This window comes from Xiphophorus maculatus, chromosome 19, assembly GCF_002775205.1.
Source record: "Xiphophorus maculatus strain JP 163 A chromosome 19, X_maculatus-5.0-male, whole genome shotgun sequence".
NCBI classification, from domain to species: domain Eukaryota; kingdom Metazoa; phylum Chordata; class Actinopteri; order Cyprinodontiformes; family Poeciliidae; genus Xiphophorus; species Xiphophorus maculatus.
In genome coordinates this window covers 24267811-24290155 of record NC_036461.1, presented here as the reverse complement: position 1 = coordinate 24290155, position 22345 = coordinate 24267811, and the positions used below count along the sequence as shown (strand labels likewise).

Here is a 22345-nt window from a genome sequence, read left to right as displayed (position 1 = left end):
GTATTGTGCTAATAACAAGGCCGTGGCGCGGCGAAGCATGCAGCAGCCGTCAAAGAGTTTGACGGGAGGAAAAGGGCAGGAGGATCCGAGGGGCCGGCGTTGCTTTGTCTCAGAACGCTCACCCTCTGAATCCAAGACACGGCTTTGTGGTCTAATGGCTCCTTCCATTAATAAAAGATAAGCAGTCAATTATAGAGCTGTCAAGGTAACGTTTGGGATGACACGGGACAGAGGGCAGAGGGGGATACTTGAGTCTCTCTGGTATACTTTTTTTTTCTTGCCCTCTCAGTGCCGTGACTCTGACTTTCTAATCTTCACAGTTTTTATGTCAACGTTGAAAGCCATAGAGGGGCCCCCGGTTTGTTTTGCTTCGTCTTATTCTGTGTCTGAATTGTTGCCGTTTTATAGTTTAGCTAGTAGTTTCGTAACCAGGGGAATTCCTTTGAAGCCGCGCCGGTTCTGTTCCTGTGCTCATTATCATGCTGGTGCACTGATAAAAAATTTAGATGCTTTTCATGCACACACAAACAAACCGTCGTGCTGTTTGTGCCAAACTAATTGTAGGGATACGTAAGGAAAAATAATAAATAAATAACGGCACCGATGTGTTTTGTGTTATTTTGAATTTAGCGGACGTGTTGGACGTCTTTCTGGTTTTGACTCCGTCTCCGGTGGGCTCATGTTCTCTTATACAGAACTAATTTGATCATTTCTTCCTCCAGAGTCAATTAGGAAATTCCAAACTGGTGTTAAGATAAAAAGTTGAAATGTTCACTCATTTCCCCCTCGCTGGCTGAACGAGTCGTAGCGTTTCGCTCTTTCTTAAATGGTAATATTTATAACTGTGCAGACAGAAAGTGAGGTTAAAGTAGCGCTGCACATATTGCCTGCTGCTCTACTGGCCTTCAAGGCTTAATGATCTACTGACACAGATTCATGGAGCAAATATGAGCGAGATTTATTGGAGGATGGAGTTTAGACTTTGCCTCCAGTTGCCTGTTTATTATTCATGAGCAGCAGGGGGGAGAGCGGGGCTTTATGTTTGAACCTCGGAGACTTCAAAGATAGGATGGAGGCGTATGAGTGCATGCTGTTGTGCTTTTCGAGTGTTTTTTTTTGTGTGTGTTGGCCTTTGACTCTTTCTTCTTGTCAATGGAGAATACGTATTAGCAAAGCAAGCTAACTGCTGAGCTAGCCAGCGCTCTTCTAGCCTGGTGATAAGTCACACTTTTTTCTAATCTGATCTACTGATATAAACACAGATCTGGACACTGAAGGCAATTTAAAATTTGTTTCACTGGTAGGAGAGTTGGGGGTGGTCACACTTCCGCTCCGAAGATTTACATTTCTTTGTTTTGCGTTTTCTCTAGTCGACTGTTGGTCAAGAATCTACACACAGACTCATATGTATACATGCACAACCAGAGAGAGATGCTTTTTAATGTCTTCACTTAGCCTCCGGTGTAATTTTGCCTGAATATGTGCATTTTGACAGATCTTAGTAGAAAACGTTGATGGAAAAATTCGCCAAAAAACGGCCTCAATTTTACAAAAGATAAATTGAGAGCTTTTTAAAGCTTTGTTTTTAACTTTTTCGAAAAAGACTGCACAAAAAGGGGGAGATGGAAACACATATATTTATACATATATTTATTTTGAACCACTTCTCAGTTCTAAAAATGTTGTTAATTGCTTAATGAAGGAACTTTGTTGTGATGGCTTCCTGAAGGTGGCGTTCCAGAACCTCTTAAAGAGGTTCTGGAATTGCAATTTAATGCAATTTCAAGGCATTAAATTGCAAGGTCAAATTTGCTTTAGATCATGTTTGATATATACATAATTTTTATAAGAACTGAAGGTGATGTAGTTTCTTGATGGTGGTACAAAATATACTATGTGTTTGGAAAATACATAACACTGCCTCTTTAAGATTTCTGAATAAGGTTTAAAGTTTCTGAAATTTGCTATTTTCTCTAAAATACTATGAATAATTTTTTAAAAATGAAAACATCCTGCTCATGCTTGTTGTTTTGAAGTAACTGAATTATGCACAAAGATGCATTTAAACACCAGGTGAGAAGAGACAAACCTACTGTTCAGATCCCCCATGGAGGACTAAGGAGCCTCAGAGAGAGGTTAAAGGTCACCTTCCAAGCACCAAAATGTGCAAAATGTAACCTAAAATATGTGTTTGTTTGTTGCTTGTACACGTGTGTGTGTGTGTGTGGGGGGGGGGGGGGGGGCTGGGAGGGGGTGTCAGTGAGTGTTTGTTGTCACTCATGTTGTGCTGACATAAATCTGTCACCTTGCTGGAACATGTCCTCCTTATGAGGCGCTAGCTTTATGTAAATAGTAGTTAAGGTTAAGGTTGGAGTAAGTCTGAACGAAAGGAATGTCATGTCTTCTGCAGTCCAAGAAACATAGCTGTTTACGTGCGTGTGTGTGTGTGTGTGCACTCTTAATTTATTCAGACACACACACACTCATTCACATACTCCTTCTCGTCCCGGCAAAGCTGTTCTCTCCAGTTTGACAGGTTTAACTTGGATCTATTTTTGGCCTGTGGTGTCCTGAGCTTCATGACACACACACACCCACACACACCCACAGACAGCACACACATGGAGATGAAAACACAGCCATGCCAGGTTCTGCTCTGTCACTTCACTACATCTTCTCCTCAGCCAGCCGGTAAATCCCTCGGCTGAATATTGCATGAGCAGCTGAGCGCTGGAGGGCCTCAGGCAGCAGGCAGAATAATGGGAAAGAACCAGCGGCAGATTGATTGTAGTGTGTGTGTGTGTGTGTGTGTGTGTTGGGGTGTGTGCGGGCGTGTGTGAGAAACTTACACACCTACTGGTTATGTTACCTTGCTTTTGGGGTGTTGCAGTGAAGGCATCAGAGTAATATATGGAGTAATGTTGAGATGACGATGCTAAACACGCTAATTGTCCTCGTTATTTTCATCGCCCATCAAGATGAAGGCCTCGGATCTTCAGCCCGCCTCTGCTCACTGACTCTAATAAATAGCCACCACGTGTCAAAAAGCCATATTTCCCAACAGGGGAGCTAAGTTTCAAGCGAGCCGATGCAGCATGGCCGCTTTCTGTGCGCTCACTCCGCAGTGCAGCATGCCCTTTTAGTGCTTATTGTAAAACAAAGCATTTCCCTTTGTATTATGAAAAAAAATCTCGCTGTTTGTGTCTAGTATGCAAATGGTACGGAAGGCATGGAGCCAATGTGTTAGCCTGGTAAAATGCAAAGCTGCAAATATCCAGTGGTTCTTGTTGGGATTGGTTTGAGTAAGCAGAGATCAAAAGGTGAAGATGTTAGCTGTTCACTGGAGCAGTAAGATGAGTCTCTCTACTGGAAGACAACGAAAGTCAAGAAGACAAAGGAAAACTCTAGGGCTGTCAATGTTGACGTGTTAACGTTGGGATTAATCTAGAAAGTTTAACACGTTAATATTACATGATCCTATTTTGACCTAAAAGCCTCTCTCCCGTGGAGCGTTACTTAGTTCAAAGCATCACCTTACATGGTCTTGTACTGCGGTCAACAGTGCAGAGTTGCAAACTCGAGTGACAAGTTGATGGAGAAGAGTCTGACCGGTGTGTTCAGAGGCAGATTTCACTTTAAAAGACATTGGGATGGATGTTTGAATAAAACCGAGGTAGCGTATACATTTGGCAACAATGTAGATTATAGATTAGAATTAACTTATCTATATTAACATTTGAAACAAAATGACTTCTTTCAAACCGTCCTGAATATGAAAACCAGGAAATCTGACATTTTTATACGCACTTATAATCACCTGTTTGAAAACAATACAAGCTAACGAAATTGAGCTTAGTGATTAATCGTAATTAATCACAACGCTCAAGCGATTAATTTGATTACATTTATTAATCGATTGACGGCACACAACCAGCCCCGGGATCCTCACATGACATGTTTGCTGAATTATATTTTTTTCTTTTTGATGCGTTTTGACAAAAGTGTCCTTCGTTTTAAACCCTGGTGCAAAAGCGACGTTTTCCAATTCTTATATAAAGGTTTGTTTGAGATAGTCAGAATTAAAGTTTTGAGACGATGGCTTCGTTGTGGCCTTGCTGAGGTGAGTTTACCTGCTCCAGATGATTCAGCAACTGACAGCTGTGGGTTAAAACCAAAATCGGTCAGAATCTGCATATGAAACCAGCTGAAAATGATGTTGCATCAGGCTCTTACTACTCTGTCACTGGTATTTTTCTACATATGGTGTGCAGGTTAAGTTCTCTCTTTTTTCCTCATTTGTTTTCAAAGATTATTTTCTGTTTTAATTTCTTGCAACCTGAAAATCTGTTGAATTTTTAGAATGTGAGCTAGCTCTCTGTTGGACTGAACAATAAAATGCTTATTTTTTACCTTCAAACATAACCACCAATGACAGCAGCCGGGACTTTAAATGCACAAACGCCATTGCTCTTCAGCTGGTTGACAGATGCAAAGTCATCATTACATGTGCGGTTCGGCTCGTGAGGCAACACAAACCTGTCATAAGTTTGGTGTGACGGAGTGCAACTGTCACAAAAGGCAGAAAAGTCCAAAAAGAAGTATCTCAAGGAATCATTTTTAAAAACGGGGAGAGGAAGAGTAATTCGCCTCCAAGCTGCAAGCGTCAGCAGATTACATCCTCCCAGTTTGAGAAATTAGTCTGCAGGCTGTCTTTAAAAAAGAATTGAGCAAACATTTTTAGCCATCAATATTTCATTGAATATGACTTATTTTCCTTTTTTTTTTTGCTTTAGTGGATATTTTTAAATACCCCGCCTCTCGCCCGGAGCGTTAGCTGGAGATAGGCACCAGCACCCCTCCCGACCCCATCAGGGACAAGGGTGTTAGAAAATGGATGGATGGATTTTTAAAAAACGATTGTGTCATCAAGAAACAAGGCTCACATTGGGTAGAGCTTAATTCTTTTCAAAATCTATATTCTATACAGTCAAAGCAGGTAGCTCTTTACTTTGAAAATCCACTTCTAGTTTTAAAAAAATCACAATTAATCTAATGAATGAAAAATTCCTCATCACTGTGGCAGTATACCACTGCTAAATTGTCTTTGATTCTAATGACATCTGAAAATGTTTACTGTATGATGCTAAAATTATACATAAAATATATTCTATACAAAATACTATAGCTCTTTCAGTGGACGGATTGTTTCTTATACAGGCTGTTTGTGCATTCTTTGTGGATATCTTAAATTAATTTTTTTTTAAAGTAAGTTTGCCTTAAATATGATCATTACAAGTATTAAATTTTGTCTTAATAGGACAATTTAATCACTATTTTCTATGGTCTTTTCTTGTGGGACTCTTCTGCCAGATTCTGCTAATATACCCCTTTCTAGCCAGCTAGCTAGCTACACGCAAAAAAGCTAGCTAGGCTAGTTATCGAGCTAGCTAAACAGCTGTCTAATTAGCTAGCTTTTTTGCGTCTTTCATGGGTACGTACTATTTTATCTCAAGTTGGCTGAATGAGGTTTGTACATTGAAATCCCACCAATCTGCTTTTGTTAAACTGCTAACTATGACAAGACTTTTGGGGTGTTTCCGCTTGAATCTGGGCTAAAAGTTCAGAAAGTATGAACCCAGAGAAGAGGAAAAGCTCCGGCCTTTATCATAATTACATCTTTAGAATAGTTTTTTATGGATAGTTTGAACTAATTGAGTAAACTAGAAAGTTTTCTGCTAACTAGGATATTTGGAGAAGATCATATTTAGTGAGTTCCAGTTGCTCAAAGTCCAGCTGAGGAAATATCTTTCTAGAACACGGTAAATATTTTAAACTTTTGCTAATAAAGGTAGCTCAAAAGCTATTGAATTTTAGGTTGTACTTAATTTTTTTGTACAACTATTTTTGGATTAATGACAAGTTCTTGTTGAATAATAAACAGTGTCATGATTGCGGTAAACTAATGTTAGGCTTTTATTAGACCAAGAACATTGTTGTAAGTCTTAATAAAATTAAACATTTGAACTGATAAAGAGCATCTTTTTTTTTATCCGCTTGTAAAGCCAGAAACAGTCACACCTAAGAGGGAACCAATATTGAACTTAAAGTGTTTTAATGACAATCTAGCAAACTCTGAAAACCTCTGAAGACCCAGACAATGAGCTTAAATCCTTTTGTTGCCACTTTTTCTTTCTTTATCCAGTCTGTTGTCATTATTAATATCTAAAAGGAAATTATTTGAAAGTGCATCTTGTTTGTCAACTTCGGCTTTTGACCGCAGCAGCTGAGGAAGTGGTAAGGTGTCCGGGGGCGGTGGGGTTAGAAGCTCTCTTGCAACATGTCAGACATTCATAGCTGAGGGTGAGGCATGTTTAGGACGGGATAACACCAACTATAGCTGTGTTGTGGATGTGTTGGCAGTGTGTATAAGTAGCAGGAATGCAGTGTTCCTGTGTGATGTGTGCGTCTCAGGTTTCACTTTGGGTCTGCAGGGCAGGCAGGACACTACGTCCCTTCTTCCTCCGTCTCTCGTGTTAGCCTACAGAAGCATCTCCCTTCAGTATTACTGTATGTTTTGTTTTTTTATCTGTCACAGTGCCAACACTATAACTGTCGTCTGAACAGCTGCAAGGTGCTTTCTCTTTCTTTTGCGTAGCTTTGAGTAGGTGTGATGTGTGAAAACCTTCAAGGCGCCATAAACACACAATCGTCACTGTCATTTTTGTTTTCAAAACCAAAATGATAACAGCAGAAAATGGCAGACTGGTGATAAAATTAAATGCAACTGTATCCCGCAAATTGTTGTTTCTCTCTAAAATAGTAATGACTATAAATGCATAGAAATTCACAGTGATTAGGTTATGTTGAACCAAAACATTGACCTGCTGATGCCGGTTTCCGCCTGTTTTGATTTCCCGTTAGCCGCTGCTATTAACTCTACTCTATATATTTCTTTCTAGCATTTGTTACTGTGAGTGGTAGTTGTTGATAGTAGAGACCGCGGTGGCGTCACACTGTGTGTGTGTCACAGAGGGCACCATACCCGTTAAGTTTGAGAATACGGGAAATGTCGCCGTCCGGTATAGGTAGTCAGAACACCGGCCCAAACGGGACATTTGACAGGTATGTCAGTAACTGTAAAACAAAATGTTTCTATTTCAAAAGGAGTGATTTAGAAATCACATTTTAAGTTATGGTTAGCATCCTCTTTCAGCCGCTATGGCTAACACATAGCTCCGCGGAGTGATACTCAGACATATCACTCCGCGGAGAGCCGCACGCTCTCGAGGCGGAGGCAATTTTACTAATGGATACTCTGTCACATGGTAAACTGCACGGCATAGATGCACATTTTGAAATATCAAATTGGAAAAGGTTGACGAAAAAGGTAAAATTCAAATAGTTTTCACACCAAACTGTTTTGTATGCGACGCTTGGCTGATAAGGCTGAGAGTTACCGCCATTAGAGAATAGAGAATTAGAGAATATAGAAACTTGTACAATACATCAATGAGGAAATATAAGTACTTCCACAGAACCCAAAAAATACATGGAGGGATTTATTAGATTGTTAGCCTCAGCATTTCTAAGACGCTGCCAATATTTCCAAATACTACAGGTTCCATAAGAGAGTAGAGGCTTGAAATTACTGAACTGAACAACTTGTACGGTCTTCCTGGTACCTGCTGAAGTCGCCTCTATGCCAGTCGGACCCTTCGCTGGTTTCACAAAACATCCCCAAGGTGTGTATGACTTAAAAGTTTTTGTCTTTCTGGAAAAAGTTAGGTCCCCCTTTTCTACATTTTCATTATGAAGACCTGATCTGTTCTCCACATCTGACCTTTTTCAATCACTGGTAGACGAAAGGTTTGCAGGGTGGAAGAAAACTTTGATCCAGCAGAAATTACTGACATACTCCCAACTCTCTGCTGCTCAGACAAGAGTCCTTGAGACCTCACTATTTTTCACAGTGACTCACAAAGCAGAACATGGGTTAAATTTGAGGGACGGAAAGAAAGACCAATGAAAAAGGTGAAGCGAATATAGATGCCTGAATTTAGATCACAAAAGCTTTTTTTTCACAAGATGAGAGAAAAAACAAGCTTCTTCTTGGAGCTATATTTCACCTGGATTTTAATGAGTTCCAGGTTTTAGGAATACTCATCTCTGATTGGCCAGTTCAGGTCATTTGGCTAGAATGTTCAAACAAACATATGAGGTGTAACTAGACTAGTTAAACACGACACTATGGTAACGTACATTGTACGTGTGGTCGGTGCACATCAAACATCATAATTATTGTAACCATGGGGACCAGATGTCAATAATTTTGAGTCTGAGTTGTTCTGATGCTGAAAATGTTATAAATGCAGGCAAACCTGAGCATCCATGTTAAAGGTTTGGGAGGCAGGACAAAAGAAAAAGTAGGGCAAGCTTATATGCACTACAGAAATGAAAGATCCATTCATTTAAACTGGTACAAAGTATTCACACCCCTGTAAGATTGTTAAAGAAAGAAAAAAGACCATGATGAGCCATTTAAAATAGTTTTTTCCACTTTTAATGACATAAGATGAACCAAAAGTTTACATGGAGCAAATAGACTTTTTTTGTATTTGTGTGAAGTTGTCAGACCAAACATCTCTTGTTTTAAGTCAAAATTATTCATATAAGCTAAATGGCCAAAATAACAAGAGACAGAATTAGTCAGAAATGTATTTATGAATGTCTTCCTAAGTTTACATTAGAGATTCACCAATCCAGTATTAATATCTGTATTGGTGCCGATATAGAAAAAAAATTCTGTATTGGGTATCAGTGACGATGTGTCCAATCTATAAGAGCAGATCTATTCAGTTTAGTTCTATACATTGTGCTTTGAGTGACATCATGCTTTATTATTTATATTTAAAATTCCTGATAACACTTTCTGAACCAGTTGAAAGCAGGTTTGTTGCAGTTTATTTATTACATTTTTGACCCATCTTTTTTTGTGTCAGTTTCTTCATTATTTGTTTTACATGGGTTGCTATATTCCCAATCGCACTGACTGAGCAAATTCAAGATATGCTGTTCTTACATGTTTGACCAAGCTTAGTGGAGCTGTCGGTGTATTTAAATGTGCTGTGCTGGAGCAGAGTTATCAAATAAAATTGTCATTCAGTACATTTATGTCTGTGTTGACGAAAAAAGAGAGAAACATTTAGGGTCAATTCAGCTTTGTTTTTCTGTATCAGATCGGTATCGGCTTATACTAAAAGTCAAATATCTGTATCGGTATCGGAAGTGAAAATAGTGGATTGGTGCATTCCTAGTTTACTTAGAGGATGATTATTATCTCTTTCAACCATGAGGGCTGGTGTTTTTCATGAAGCACATTGATTTAGGAAGTGCAGAGTAATTAGCAGTTCTTGGTAAATAAATCCTTGAGTTTCTTCAGAACGCTAATATGGTCATTTGGACTAAAGCTTCAAAATCTGATTGTCGGTTATGGTTGCTGCTCTTAAGGATGTTATACTTCAGCTAATTTGTCTTCTTCATAAAAAACTAACATGCATTTTTGTTTTTTCCACATTCCTTATGCATAATGTTGTCAATGTGGGGAAGAATATATATATATATTGGACTACCTGGCCCTTTCCTGCCTGCATTCCCGGAAATGTCAGAACATAAGGTGCCTCGTTATGACGCACGTCGAAATGAACATAAGAGCACTCAACATATAACGAGACGAGAACTAAGTGCAGTCCTTTACCAGCACACACCATCTGCACTCTGCACCATGGCAACCCTCAGCGATTCAATGAGAACATGAACACCAACCTAATGTATCTAAAAAAAAAAAAAAAACTAAAAAGATCTCATCAGCGGTGAGGAGTTATGGGTGTGCGCGATGGCTTTATGTGCAGCATCTGTCGATTTACTGAAGGTGTTGTGTTTCAAACTTTAGAGGAAATCAGATCCGGCTTCGCCGCTGAGTTTGAGCTCAGCTCGGCCTGCCAGGCGTGGTCTGATGTGGTAAGGTCCGGAGATCATGTGTGCAGAGGCTTTCAGAAGAACAGGAATAGAAATCCAGCAGAAGTATTCACACCCCTTAAACTCTTTTACGTTTTGCTACGTAGTGGATTTTGTTGAAATTTTACGAGAAACACCAATACATGTTGTCGAATAGTTGCAAACTGGAGCAAAAGTAAGTCATGGTTTTCAATTTTTTGGGTGAATTAACATCTGAAATGTGTGCTGTGCATTTCCAATCAGACATCTTTTCTCTGATGCCCCTAAATAACATCCAGTGCAACAATTGCCTTCAGAAGTCACATACCGATCCACTTTTTTCACTTCCGATATCGATACAGAAAAGCAGACTTGAAATAACTTAAAATGTCTGTTTTTTTTAGTACACAGAAATAAATGTACTGAACTACAAATGTATAGTTCACTTAGTTTGGTCAAACATGTAAAAACAACTTTAATTTGTTTCGTCACTGCAATTAGGAGCATAACAGCCAATGTGACATAAACAAACAGAAGCTGACAAAAAAAATAGGTTGACTAATTTGGTCAAAAATTAAAAAAATAAACTGCAACAAACCTTCTCTCAGAATGGTTCAGAAATTACAGTTAGGAATGTAAAATTTTATGTAAAATAAGTAATAAAGCATGACGTCGCCAAAAAGCACAAAACATAGAATTACAATGAATAGATCTGCCCTTACGGATAGGGCACATTGTCACCGATACCGAGCTAGAATTGTTTTCAGAATTGGGATAGATAACAATATTAATATTGGATCGGTGCATCTTTATACATAATTATTAATTTCATGTTTGTGAGGAAGGTGCCGGGCTGATTCATGAACAGGAAGTCCAGTTTGGTCCTGTAGTCAGACTTGACTCTGAACGGTTTCATCATGTGCGGGAATGCTTGGACTGGCGTTGCTAATGGCATGCTAATTAGCTTTACATTGTCTAATGAAGGGCTGCCGTTTTGTGCTTGAGTGAAAAATCACTCCGCTTCACCCACTGCCTTCAGAAACATGTGGAAGAGTATAATTTGTCGCGTTTCGCTGTGAGAGTGGGAGAGCCGGACGTCAGAGCGGCCTGCTGAGACGAACGCTGAACTGTGAAAGGTGATTTGGAATACAATTTCAAGCCGACACATTCAGAAATGGAATTTTCTCCAAAAACGATAAGTTCCAGAAGCCTGGAGATTTCTTTTGTTGAAGAGCGACGTCGATGCTTTGCAGATTTTTCAACTCTACCTGCTGTGAAATGACGCCTCTCTGCTCTCTCCCAGCTCAACTGCGACATGTAATCAAAATGAAAGGATTTATCCTTGTATAGAAGGATAAATCCTCCAGTTTATCCTTTGCCTTATGGCCTGAACCTCCGAACTAATCCATATATGCTTCATACTGCTGAATTACAGAGTACTTTTCTTGTTCTTGTTATTTGAGTGGCTAATCAGTGTTTAAATTATTAGCCACTCAAACAATTCCTTTGGTTTATTGTTTAAGTTTGTACTTTTTCTAGACCGATCAAAACTCGAGGAACTTTTGTTTGATAATGTGCGGCTTTCTGTATCCCTGGGGTATAAAAAGGATGCGACACTGGACCATTCCCTTTATCCACTCTAGCTTTCCCGAGAATCCATGTTTGTCTTTTCACGTCACACGGTGAGTTGGATGGTAAAGGAGACACAACTCTAATCTCCAAGGCTCTCTGTTAGAGAACTGCAGCAGAAAGTAGCATCTCTGGTTCACCAGGTGTCCATGACAACCATTAAGTCAAGTCATAGGTTTTTGATTCATGGCAAAACACAATCCCAATCTATACACGAAGAAATCAAAAAATAGTAAAAGTGCAAAAATGCAAACACAGACATTGTTATGTTTACAATTTAACAACAGCTTTGGGAGAAAAAAAAGGTTTTTAATATTTAGTCATGAAATATTTATTTATAGATATTTAGGCACTGATTATCTCTCAGATCTACTGTAGAACGTTTCACCAGACCACAAACCGGTCCCATTATTTACATGCTAATTAACTGTTCAGGAGTGGCGCTTGAAACTTCTGTTTTTCCTGCCCTCACCTTATGAAGGTCAAAAATGTCCACTTTGAAAAATGGCTCTGAAAATAAAAATTCTATTGTTTCTCAAAAATGAAACACTGACACCACATAAGCCATTATAGTATTTCGCAATAACTGTGCAATGATAAATAAGTCATTTTTGTCATATATTGTTCCACAAAAACCATGGATCAGAGAGTTTAGGAGAGGAACCAGGACTCTTGATGATCTGGACTTAAAGAGACAAAGAAGAAGACTAAGTACCGTACTGTTTATCCAATGGGGTTTCCCCGCGTAGGTTCGAACCCTGCTCACAGCGCCACAATAATGTTGACAGCCAATATGGCCCCACACTCTGTCCTTGGTACAAGGGAGAGCAAACAACTCAAAAACCCAAACGGCAAAGCAATCAGGCGCAAGGTATTTTATTACCAAAAAAATAATAAAAGTCACGAATAGTGACACAATAAAACCGCCCTCTTGTCCTCAATAAAATCCAGGGCTCAGTAATTGTCTAAAAGTCACCAATCCGAGGCCACGGGCTGGGCTCCGCTTCTTAGGTTGCTTCTGGTGGAGGTAATCCGTCTGCAGCGCACTCCGTTGCCAATCCCCAGCTGACGGGACGATGCTCCAGCACCGCTCCACTCTTCGGCGTGCAACGCCCCTCTTCCGCCCGATCCAGCTAAAAGAAAGAGCAGGAAAGCGCCAGCATCCCCGCACCAAAACTCCGCCGGAAGACGTACTTCCTGCTAATGGCTACTCTCTGATCAAAATAGAGCGCTACTTACAGGCGCGGGCAGAGGTTCTCCTCTGCCCTAATCCTCTGTACTGGGCCGTTTATTCAGCTCCCGATCTTCTGCGCCTGACGTGCAGATTCCGTCTTCCCCTCGCTCCGCGGCGTGTCGGTTTCTGTAGCCTACAGAAACAGGTTGGCTTTTTCTCCCCCTCCTTCCATCCAGGCTCCTTTTATTTTGGCTTTAATCAGCCTCTGCTGACACCTGTATCGGCGGCCAATTAGTGCGCTCCGCCTCCCTAGACAAGCACCTTCAGTCTAGTGCGTTTGGATTGTTAAGGGAAAAAAAGAAAAACAAACCCCAAGCATGCAAAGCACAACAAAAATAAAAACAAAAACACAATCATATTTTCCCCTGTACAACATTTACAAAAACAGCAGTGTAAGTAATTTTGCTAATGGGAATTCAGTCAATAACGTAAATTTGAATAAATGTTTAGAAGTCTGGACTCTCAGAATATTGGCCATTAGAAAATATGCAACTGCAATAAAATATTTTACACATCTTTACCAATTAAACATGGCCGACACCGTCTCTGGCTCCTGATCAGGTTTGGCTGCGGCGTGTGTTTGCATTCTTTCTGTCTCCGATGAAGTGACACCAAAACAACTTCCAGATGGTTTTTCTGTTGTTTGTGTCAGATGAAATCTGTTGCAACGACGCCTAGAGGGCCTTTCTGCTCCTGGGCTCCGGGTTCGCCAGAGCATCTGCGTCGAGTCGACCGCCGGATCGGGGTTCGGGTCGCCGTGCGTTTCAGCCAAGCCTCTAGGAGGCCGGCTGCAGGGGAACGCAGAAGGACACAGATTTCTCTGCTGTGCTCTCAGAACAGCGTCTGTTTGGGAATGTGCGTGTTGGTGAGCACAGATGTTAGGTAATGGGAACAAGGAGGCCTTCAGTGAAAGAGACGACTGCTGTTTCTGTCCTTGCGTGGCGAGGAAGGAGCAGAGAGGTTGTTCAGACTGCCAAACCGTTAGCTTTTGTTAGCATAGCCACTTCTTAACTGTTTAAGTCGCTTTGTGAGAGACTCTGCCCAGTGACACGTCTTCCTTGTATTTTCCTGATGTTTCAGCGATCTGAGTGAAATGAGGCACCAGTTGGTGTAAATATTTAACATCCTCGTTGATTCTAATCAGCATGGTCATTCCACTCTTAGAACTGACGACGGCACACATCTGGTTGAGCCCTGGTGAGACATCTGGAGCAGAGATTACAGCTTTAACAATGAAACGTGAGAAGAACATTGCTGGATTTTTTGGATAACAAATAACAGATAACAAAACTTTAAGGGGTGGTACCATGTGTTTTCCAAACACACAGTTCTATTTTATAACACAGATTTTGTAACTATGTTACCTTCAGTTGTTATATAAATGCTGTATATATCAATTATGACTTAAAAGAAATTTGTAATTTAACGTCTTGAAATTGGGGCTCTGCCTCTTTAAGAAAGTCCTGCTCTTCCTGAAACTCTGCCTTCAGGAAGTCATCACATCATGGCTCCTCTATTAACACTTTAACGTTTTTATCAGCATAATACTAAGAAGTAGCTCATATAGTGAGCTCAGCAGATGGGCAGTTCCACTAGATGTTTGCTAATTGCTGCTGGCTAGTCTGAAGGAGCTGAGTGAGCAGGGCTGCTCGGTGAGTGATTATAGGAAATTATTCTGACTAATTCCTTGATAAACCGAGCTTACATGAAGAAACGACAAGAGGTTTTTCACCACTTTTGCTCCATTTTCTTTTGTAAGTGTATCCCAGGACATCTGCAATCGTTCTACTGCCGTTGCCACCCTCTACCCCCGCAGACCAACATCCAGCCACCTTGCATATCTGAGATAGATGGAGCAGTGGGACTGGGATCAGTGGAAACTAGGAAGAATACCAAACAGGAGCAGGAAGAATGCTGAGCATTGTCTGGACGTGAGAAGTTCTCAGGACAATTCAAGCCTTCTTTTGGCCGGCGTCCATTGTGCCCCGGCCTTTTCTCGGGTGGTGTCAGCTGGGGTGGAGAAAGGTCTTCATTCAGACTGCCGGGGGTTCCTTCAAACCTGCCATTGTCATCACTTCTTCTTCTCCCGCTGTGTGTTTTTTATTTTTCCCCCTCGCATCGAGGCTGATTGATGCCCACTTGGTCGCAGAGCCGCAGCGTTGTAATTACGCCACTCAGCAAAGCGTGCGCTTTCCGAAAGGCCTTCGCCGGTACCGCCGCTGCTTGCTTTTGTTCTCCGCCTCACCTTTCTATTTCCTGTTCTCAAAATAAAAGATCTGCAGAGGAGTTAGATTACACGTGTGGTCAAGTCCTAATCGCGGTGAATGTGTGGTTCATTGGTGTATCGTTTCTTTCCTTTCTGCCTACAGCGGGAGTTTTAGCCCACCTCTCGACGACATCCATTGCCGAGTTTATTTGTGTCCCAAGGTGATTTAGCCATGATGTCATTCCAATCAACCACTCTGTTAATGGTTTAATTTTGCAGAGAAAAGGAAGCGAGCCACGTGATCAACGGACCTTTTCTGAGCTGCTGGTCTGAATGATTTAGTCAAAGAACCACAGAAAGCTCCTCTAAAGGAAATTTCTATCCCCCCCTCATGGGAGGAAGAGTCTCCAAGATCGTGACAGGCTTGTTAAAGCACCTCTTACACACACACCCACACCCCCACGCACACACACATGCACACTACCCTAACAATACCTCCATGTTTGCCAACAGCCCAATTTCTTGCTTTCCTTCACTCTTTTCCTTGTTAAAGTGTTCATACCTCTGGATTTTCTCCTTGGGTTTTGCAACATTATGACTGCAAACCTGATCAGGTGAATGATGAACGGAGTATCAATCAATCAATCAAATTTTATTTGTATAGCACATTTCAGCAGCAAGGCATTTCAAAGTGCTTTACAGCATAAACACAAAAACACAAAGTCATGCAACATAGAATCAACAATCAAAACGTTACATTAAGTCAAGTGCCATCATTAAATTTGTAATTGGTTACGTTTCAAATACAACTCTAATGCATAACTGTGATGTGGAAGCAAACAAATCTGAAAAGTGTGGTGTGCATGTGAATTCCGGCATATTTGGCCGTTAGTCTTTGGGAACATGTCTGACATCTTTACACATGTTGAAATTGATTTTTTTTTTTAAATTAGATGACTATTATTTCAATAATCAATTCATCATGATTAATCCGATTAATCGTTTCAGCCCCAGAATGAATAGATGACTTTTAAAGGCAGATGACAACACTGAATGATATTTAGTTGAGCTTTAGTAATCCCAATGAGGAGAACATTTTAGTTACAGAAACCATTTTGAGTTTGTGCAGCAGGAAGTTGGCTGAAATGGTTTTTGAAGCATATTTGAGTCCATCGATACCTGCATTTTTTTTTTTACTCTACAATTGTGACCTAGTTTGCTTACATGGGTAAAAAAGTTCATTTTTGAAGCACAATTGACATAATCCAAAATGCCAGCTTTGTTTTTAGTCAGTTTTCAGCTACTGTATTAGGAAATGTTATGCAGTCCCTTCAGGATTTTTTCTTATTAACTGTACTCAGTGTAAGCTGCAACCCACTCTGTCTCTGTTGGAGCATTCGGCTTGCATACTAACAAAAACCAAAATAAAAAACCTCCACAAGGTATACGTAGATGTGAGGTGGTGGAGAAGAATGAACAAGTATGGGGATCTTGTGCTTTTGGAAAGAAATGGCTTCTTTTAAGGGATTAAGAGGTCTTTTTTTCTCTCTTGCAGCCACAGTTTCTGGGCATTTATGACTGATAGTGTGCAGTTCTCAGAAACCAAAGCATTGATTAGCTTTTCAGCTCAGTTTTTTTTTATTTCAGTCTTTTACTCGTATGTTATTTAACTGTGACATTTTAAGAATTTGAATCATGGCAACCTGGAAAAGCATGAAAATGCAACACAGAGCTAAAAAAAATGCATTAAAGAACAAGTAATAAAATATAAATACCACCTAAAGGGGATTTGATGACATGTGCAACTGATGAAAAGGACTCAAAAAGAAAAATTACATCGATTTAAGTTTATTTTTATGATGTTTCAGTTCCTTCAAATTCAGATGGATTTGAAGTCGATTAAATCTTTGTATTTTTCTTGTTTCATCTCTTCAAACATTGTGGCCTCTTTTACTTTTTTGGAGGATGCATAGAGCAAGAATAGATTTCTAATAGATATGAGGCTTGAAAAATGAGGACAAATATTAATAAAGGTTTTGTCTGAATCTTAATGTATCAAGAGTATTTAAGTACTCAGAGGACGAACTGATAAAAAAGGACATCTCTGGAATTATGTGAAACATAAAAGAAGCATACAAAATATTTTATTATTTATCCCAAAAGGACTTGATTTTAAAGAACAAATGTTCTAGTAGTATTTTTTACCAACTGTTTGATGTGGGAGTTCAAAGAGATCAAAACATCCGTCAGGATTGCTCGATGTCTGCATTCAGACACAAAATCAGTCAGCAGATGGAAGATTAAACACTTATTTTGTTTCAGCATCCAATTTAATATTACACAAAGTGAGCTAAACCAAACTAAAAGATTGTTTGAGGTGACAAAATGGCTGATAAAGTGTGGATGCAACAGTTAACATCACAGTATCATTAGAACAAAAACAAATGGAAGTAAGTTTTTGATAATTCTCAGTAAAGATTGTTGATAATCAAAATAAACAAGAGTGACCCCAGAACTAATCCTTGTGGGACACCTTTAGCCACACAAAGGAAACTGGAGGAAATGCCTTCAGCTCTTATATACTCCTCTGTTGAAAATATTAATTCTTTTTAAGCCAACCAAATGCATCTCTTTGATCGTTCAATAATGATAATTTTTGATTTATTAAGGTCTGACCCACAGTGTTGACAACTGTGCAGAAGTCAATAAACAGTCTCAGGAAAACCAGACTGGAAATAATGTACAGCATTATAAGGAGTTAGATACTCTTTACTAGTTGCTCACTGACAGGAGTCAGATTTTAACCGTAACAGGTAACGCAGATCTTGGCAGGTAATTGTTTTGTTTTTTGAGACGATTCCAGATATCAGGAAATCTTCCTCGTTTCCAGAGAGAAGTTCAAAATGAGTCAGTGCTGACTCAGTAAAATTAGTTGCTTTTGAAAAGAAACAGATAATATAACAGTAAACCAGCATTAAGTCATGGTTAGCAGGCCTGTCACAATAAACAATAAATCAATCAACCGCATGATGAATTAGAAGAAACTCAATAATTTTAATTCGCTTGATTTTTCTCTTGTCTCTTTTTGCCATAAACTGAATGATAAAAGTCTTCAGTCTGGTGCTTTGAGCTCAACTGTCCCTTTTTTTAAAAAATTAAATTTTGTTTACAAAAACGTCATAATTTATTTTATTGGTTGTTTCCGTTGTTTTCTTTATTTATTGTGGATATTTTAAATGTCTTCCAGTTCCAGTGTTTAATGATAATTAGAATTTAAAGTTTATTGAGCTTTGAGAATCTGTTCTTGCGTTACTGCGCCATTATTACTTGAAAATGTTCTCAAAGCAACAATATTATCGTGTATCGCAATAAGTTCTGGAACAATTTATCGTCCAGCAAAGTTTGTTATCATGACAGACCTAATGGTTGGTTGGCTGCCTGGTCCAGTGTTCAGCATTAATAATGACATTTCTGTTGTATGAACTCTTTTAATACAAAACAATGTAACTCGATGAAACTTTTTTTTAAGTCAAAATGTTGTTTGTTTTTCAAGTGACAATTTTGCTAATTTACATATTTTTTGCACTATTTTAAGCATATTTTAATAATTGTTAATTACTAAACCAATCTAAATCTAGGGCACGATGGGGTTATTAAGAAAGTAAGATGCATTCTCATGTCTAATCGTGTTTTTAATTTCTTTAATTTGGTCATTACTAACGTGCACATTAACAAAGTAGGTTACATTTTCTATAGTTGCTGCAGAAAGTGATGCTGCCTCAGTGTAGAGTAAGTATGTGATTAGTAGAGTTCGTGATTAACCTGTTTACGTGTCAAAGCGATACCGATGTGATCAATGTGTTTACTCCTTGGAGGACTCCGGCGGGGCCGCAGCGTTCTCCTCCGTAAACCGTTCATCCCACTGTTTGATAAACAGATTGACTTGTTGTGCATGACTCACCTGTTTGTGCATATGAAAACACACTAGAAGAGCTGTCTGAACCTCCACCTCTCCTTTTGTCTGTTTGTGTCTCTGTCCAGACTGTGCAGCCTGACTCTTAAAAAGCTGGTGGTGATGAAGGAGCTTGATAAAGAGCTGATTTCTGTGGTCATCGCAGTCAAGATTCAGGTATGTATTTCTACGTTTTGGTATATATGTTGAAAAGAACCAATAAATTGTCCAATAAAAGTCCCCTGTGAGCATCTCATGAGGTCTAGTCTTGTACCTCCTAGAATGGTGTGAACATTTTTGTTACTTTTTCTTCCACAGGGCTCCAAACGCATTTTGAGGTCCCATGAGATTGTGCTGCCACCTAGTGGGTCAGTGGAGACTGACCTGGCTCTCACCTTCTCCCTGCAGGTAAAGCAGAACAAACACCACCCCCATGTTGATGTTTGGTAGAGGTAATGTGTTTCTATTACTATTCAGTCTTGGCTCTACATGTGACGAACGAAGAGTGCAGTGACCCATACTGAGATGTTATTTCTACACAGTAGGAGCTCGTGCTTTAATTTTAACAGTTTTCTGCTTTGGATTCACGAACAGTTAGAGAGGTTGCATCAGTTTTACATGATCTGCACCCAAAGTGAGTTTTTCTGAGGCATAAGTGAGCCTCCAGACCAGCAGGGGGCCCCCAAGAGAGCTTGTTGTTCTTCGGTTTTTGACAGAGCACGGATCTGGGATGGAAGTCACATCCAGTTGTACATTTGAAAACTCCTTAGACTTTCTATCTGTTGTCCATTATGATAAATAACAAAATTACTCGAATGAAGTTGATAACATTAGTAGTACAGTCTAATTTATGATTATCTTCATAAATGGATCTTGTGTTCCACTGATTTTCAGAGATGGAGACCAACAGAAGAGCAACTAAGTAGTTTATCTTCTTTTCACAAGAAGCCATGTTGGATTATAAGGTTGGAGTTGGAGTAAAATCTGCAGCTTTCTGTAACCTTAACAGTCACTGCAGCTTTTCTATCGAGGATTTGTTTTGAGTTTAACCAGAATTTTTTTATGCCTTATTACTTGGGATATTATAATGTAATATAAGTTACTATTTTGAGTTGTCATTGTTATTTTATAGAGATTTAGTCAATATCTGGTTCAAAAGCGTACTATACTTGTTGACCTTTAATAGAAGGGAATAAATATCCCACGAAGCTTCAGAAGAAAACTTAACTTAGAAGAAGAAAGACAGAGGGCTTTTTCTGAGAGCTGTTTTTCTGAGAGCTGACACCCTAGTAAATCATCATGGCTATTATCTATGATTCATTCATCCTTTTTTGATTTACTACAGTTCATCAGAATAACACGTCTGGCTCCTTATCGTCTCTGGATTAGTCAAATATACAACATTCTCCTTCCTGCACATCTATGCTCCCAGACTTAATTTTTTTTCTCAGTTTTCCTTTCCACCTTATGGTGGCTTTTTCCTATATCCAACTTTGTTTTTCTTCAACATTGCATGATCTGAGTTTTGTTTTGCATTAACATGTTCTCGTGTAATAAATTCACTATCAAATATTCACTCCTTAAATTGCAATTTAGCTAAAACTGACTTATAGGTGGTCAGATCCCAACCTTTCTTTTTCAGTATTGACTTACTTTGCGCAGTGAAATTACAATTATTCATGTTTTGTTTTTGTTTTTTTAGCAAAAAGAAAACCACCTGTTGATCTAAACGTCTCTTTTTACCAGATATTGTTGTGTTTTTCTGATTTTTTTTTCTTGTTTTTGTTGTCTTTCAGTACCCACACTTCTTGAAAAGAGAAGGCAACAAGCTGCAGATAATGCTCCAAAGACGGAAAAGGTACAAGAACCGAACGATTTTAGGCTACAAGACTTTGGCCGTGGGCTCTATTGATATGGCAGAGGTACAGTGTGACCGCTTCACATAACGCTCATTCATCTTCAGTTTGTTCACTGCAGATTTAAAGTTTTGTAAAGCACATCAGGGTGTATGTGTGTGAACGGGAGGCAGTAATAAGCCTGTGCTGCCCTTTGTGTTGTCTGGCAGTCTCCGGTCAGGAGGGAGCAGAAAGGTGTTTCGGCTCTAACAGGCTGTTAGTGTCAGAAAGATCAGGAGAACGTAATGAGTGCTAGAAGCTCCAGCTACCACGCTGTCTGCTGCTGCTTCCTCTTTAATGACTTCTGGCCTTTTAGAGTCACACAGTGCAAGAAAAACCTGCCCAAATACATCCGAAGAATACTCTTTTGTGTCTGACAGACCAAAATTATCCTGAAGCCTCCGCTAGCATTTCCAGGGTGTCACATGGTCCATCCAGAGTGCATTGATGTGTCTTATCCTCTTGACTTCTAGTACTGTGCTAGTAAACATCCCAGGTTTAGAAGCGTTTTAAACTTTCTTCCCCCCCAAAATCTACCCCTGATTAGATTAGTTTGTGCTGTGCTGTAATGGATTAAACTTGTAAAAAAATGTAAGGTGGGTTAAAGGGGTGAATATGTAAAACAACATCTTTATCCTGTAAGTATTTTTGTACATAATATTAAAAAATAAACAAACATTTGGTGCAATTAGTGCTGAAGGATTCTATTTGAGTGTCATCATTTCAGGCAGGGGCGGTCCTAACCTTTTTGGTGCCCTGGGAGAACAACTCTTCAAAATGCCCCCAGGGGGCCATAGACACTCAAATTTTTATTTTTTATTTGAAAAAGATTTTAAAAAACTAGAATAATACTACAAACACCCATAGCAAGACACATACTGTATACTATTAAGTTTAAAGTATACAATTAAAATACAAGAAAATAAATGCTGTGGAAAATACATACTATTATTATAAGGTATTTCTAAATTGAACTAATAGTAAGACATTTTTGAATTGATATGTATTACCATTGTGGTTCTGGCAGCTCATGCCGCCCTAGATGAGATGGCGCCCTGGGTTCCTGCCCACATCACAAATTGCTACTGATTTCAGGAAACAAACCAAAGTTGGCTCTGAAATGAACAATGTATCTTTAAAGACTCAATAAACTAATCACATCCCACCACAAGAAACACACAGAAAACAGTTTCCTCTGCTTGAAGAAAGCATGGATTACACAAGTAAAGAGCTCAGTTTCAGCGCACATGATCCTCACACACAAAGGAGATCCCATATGGTTGAAAAAGCTCAGCGGGGCTTGTTAACGCTCAGCAGCTGAGAGAAGAAAAGAAAAACACACCATTGAGCTAGAGTGAGGTTTAAAAAAAACACAGGATGTGGTTTTATCAAACCATAAATTCTTGAATTTTCAGCTGAACAGGCAAAGTTGTGGG

At 39.4% G+C, this 22345-nt stretch overlaps 1 protein-coding gene and 1 long non-coding RNA gene across 4 annotated transcripts in view; one reads left to right on the top strand and one right to left on the bottom strand.

Moving 5' to 3' along the window:
• The window catches only part of LOC102220149 (phosphofurin acidic cluster sorting protein 2), a 79596-nt gene that overhangs the window by 35422 nt on the left and 21829 nt on the right, over nucleotides 1–22345 (top strand). For 2 of the 3 annotated variants that reach the window (XM_023353131.1, XM_023353132.1), the window contains exons 2-4: nucleotides 19104–19191; nucleotides 19333–19422; nucleotides 20811–20936. In XM_023353131.1, coding sequence (XP_023208899.1) covers nucleotides 19104–19191; nucleotides 19333–19422; nucleotides 20811–20936 — 304 coding nt within the window. Of the gene's footprint in view, nucleotides 1–7618; nucleotides 7743–19103; nucleotides 19192–19332; nucleotides 19423–20810; nucleotides 20937–22345 lie in introns of all 3 variants that reach the window. The other variant, XM_023353133.1, reaches the window with a different exon arrangement.
• On the bottom strand, nucleotides 10388–14144 carry LOC111612279. Its single transcript, XR_002754509.1, has 2 exons — nucleotides 13378–14144; nucleotides 10388–13124 (listed from the first exon to the last, which is right to left on the bottom strand). It is a non-coding gene; the product is annotated as an uncharacterized LOC111612279 (long non-coding RNA).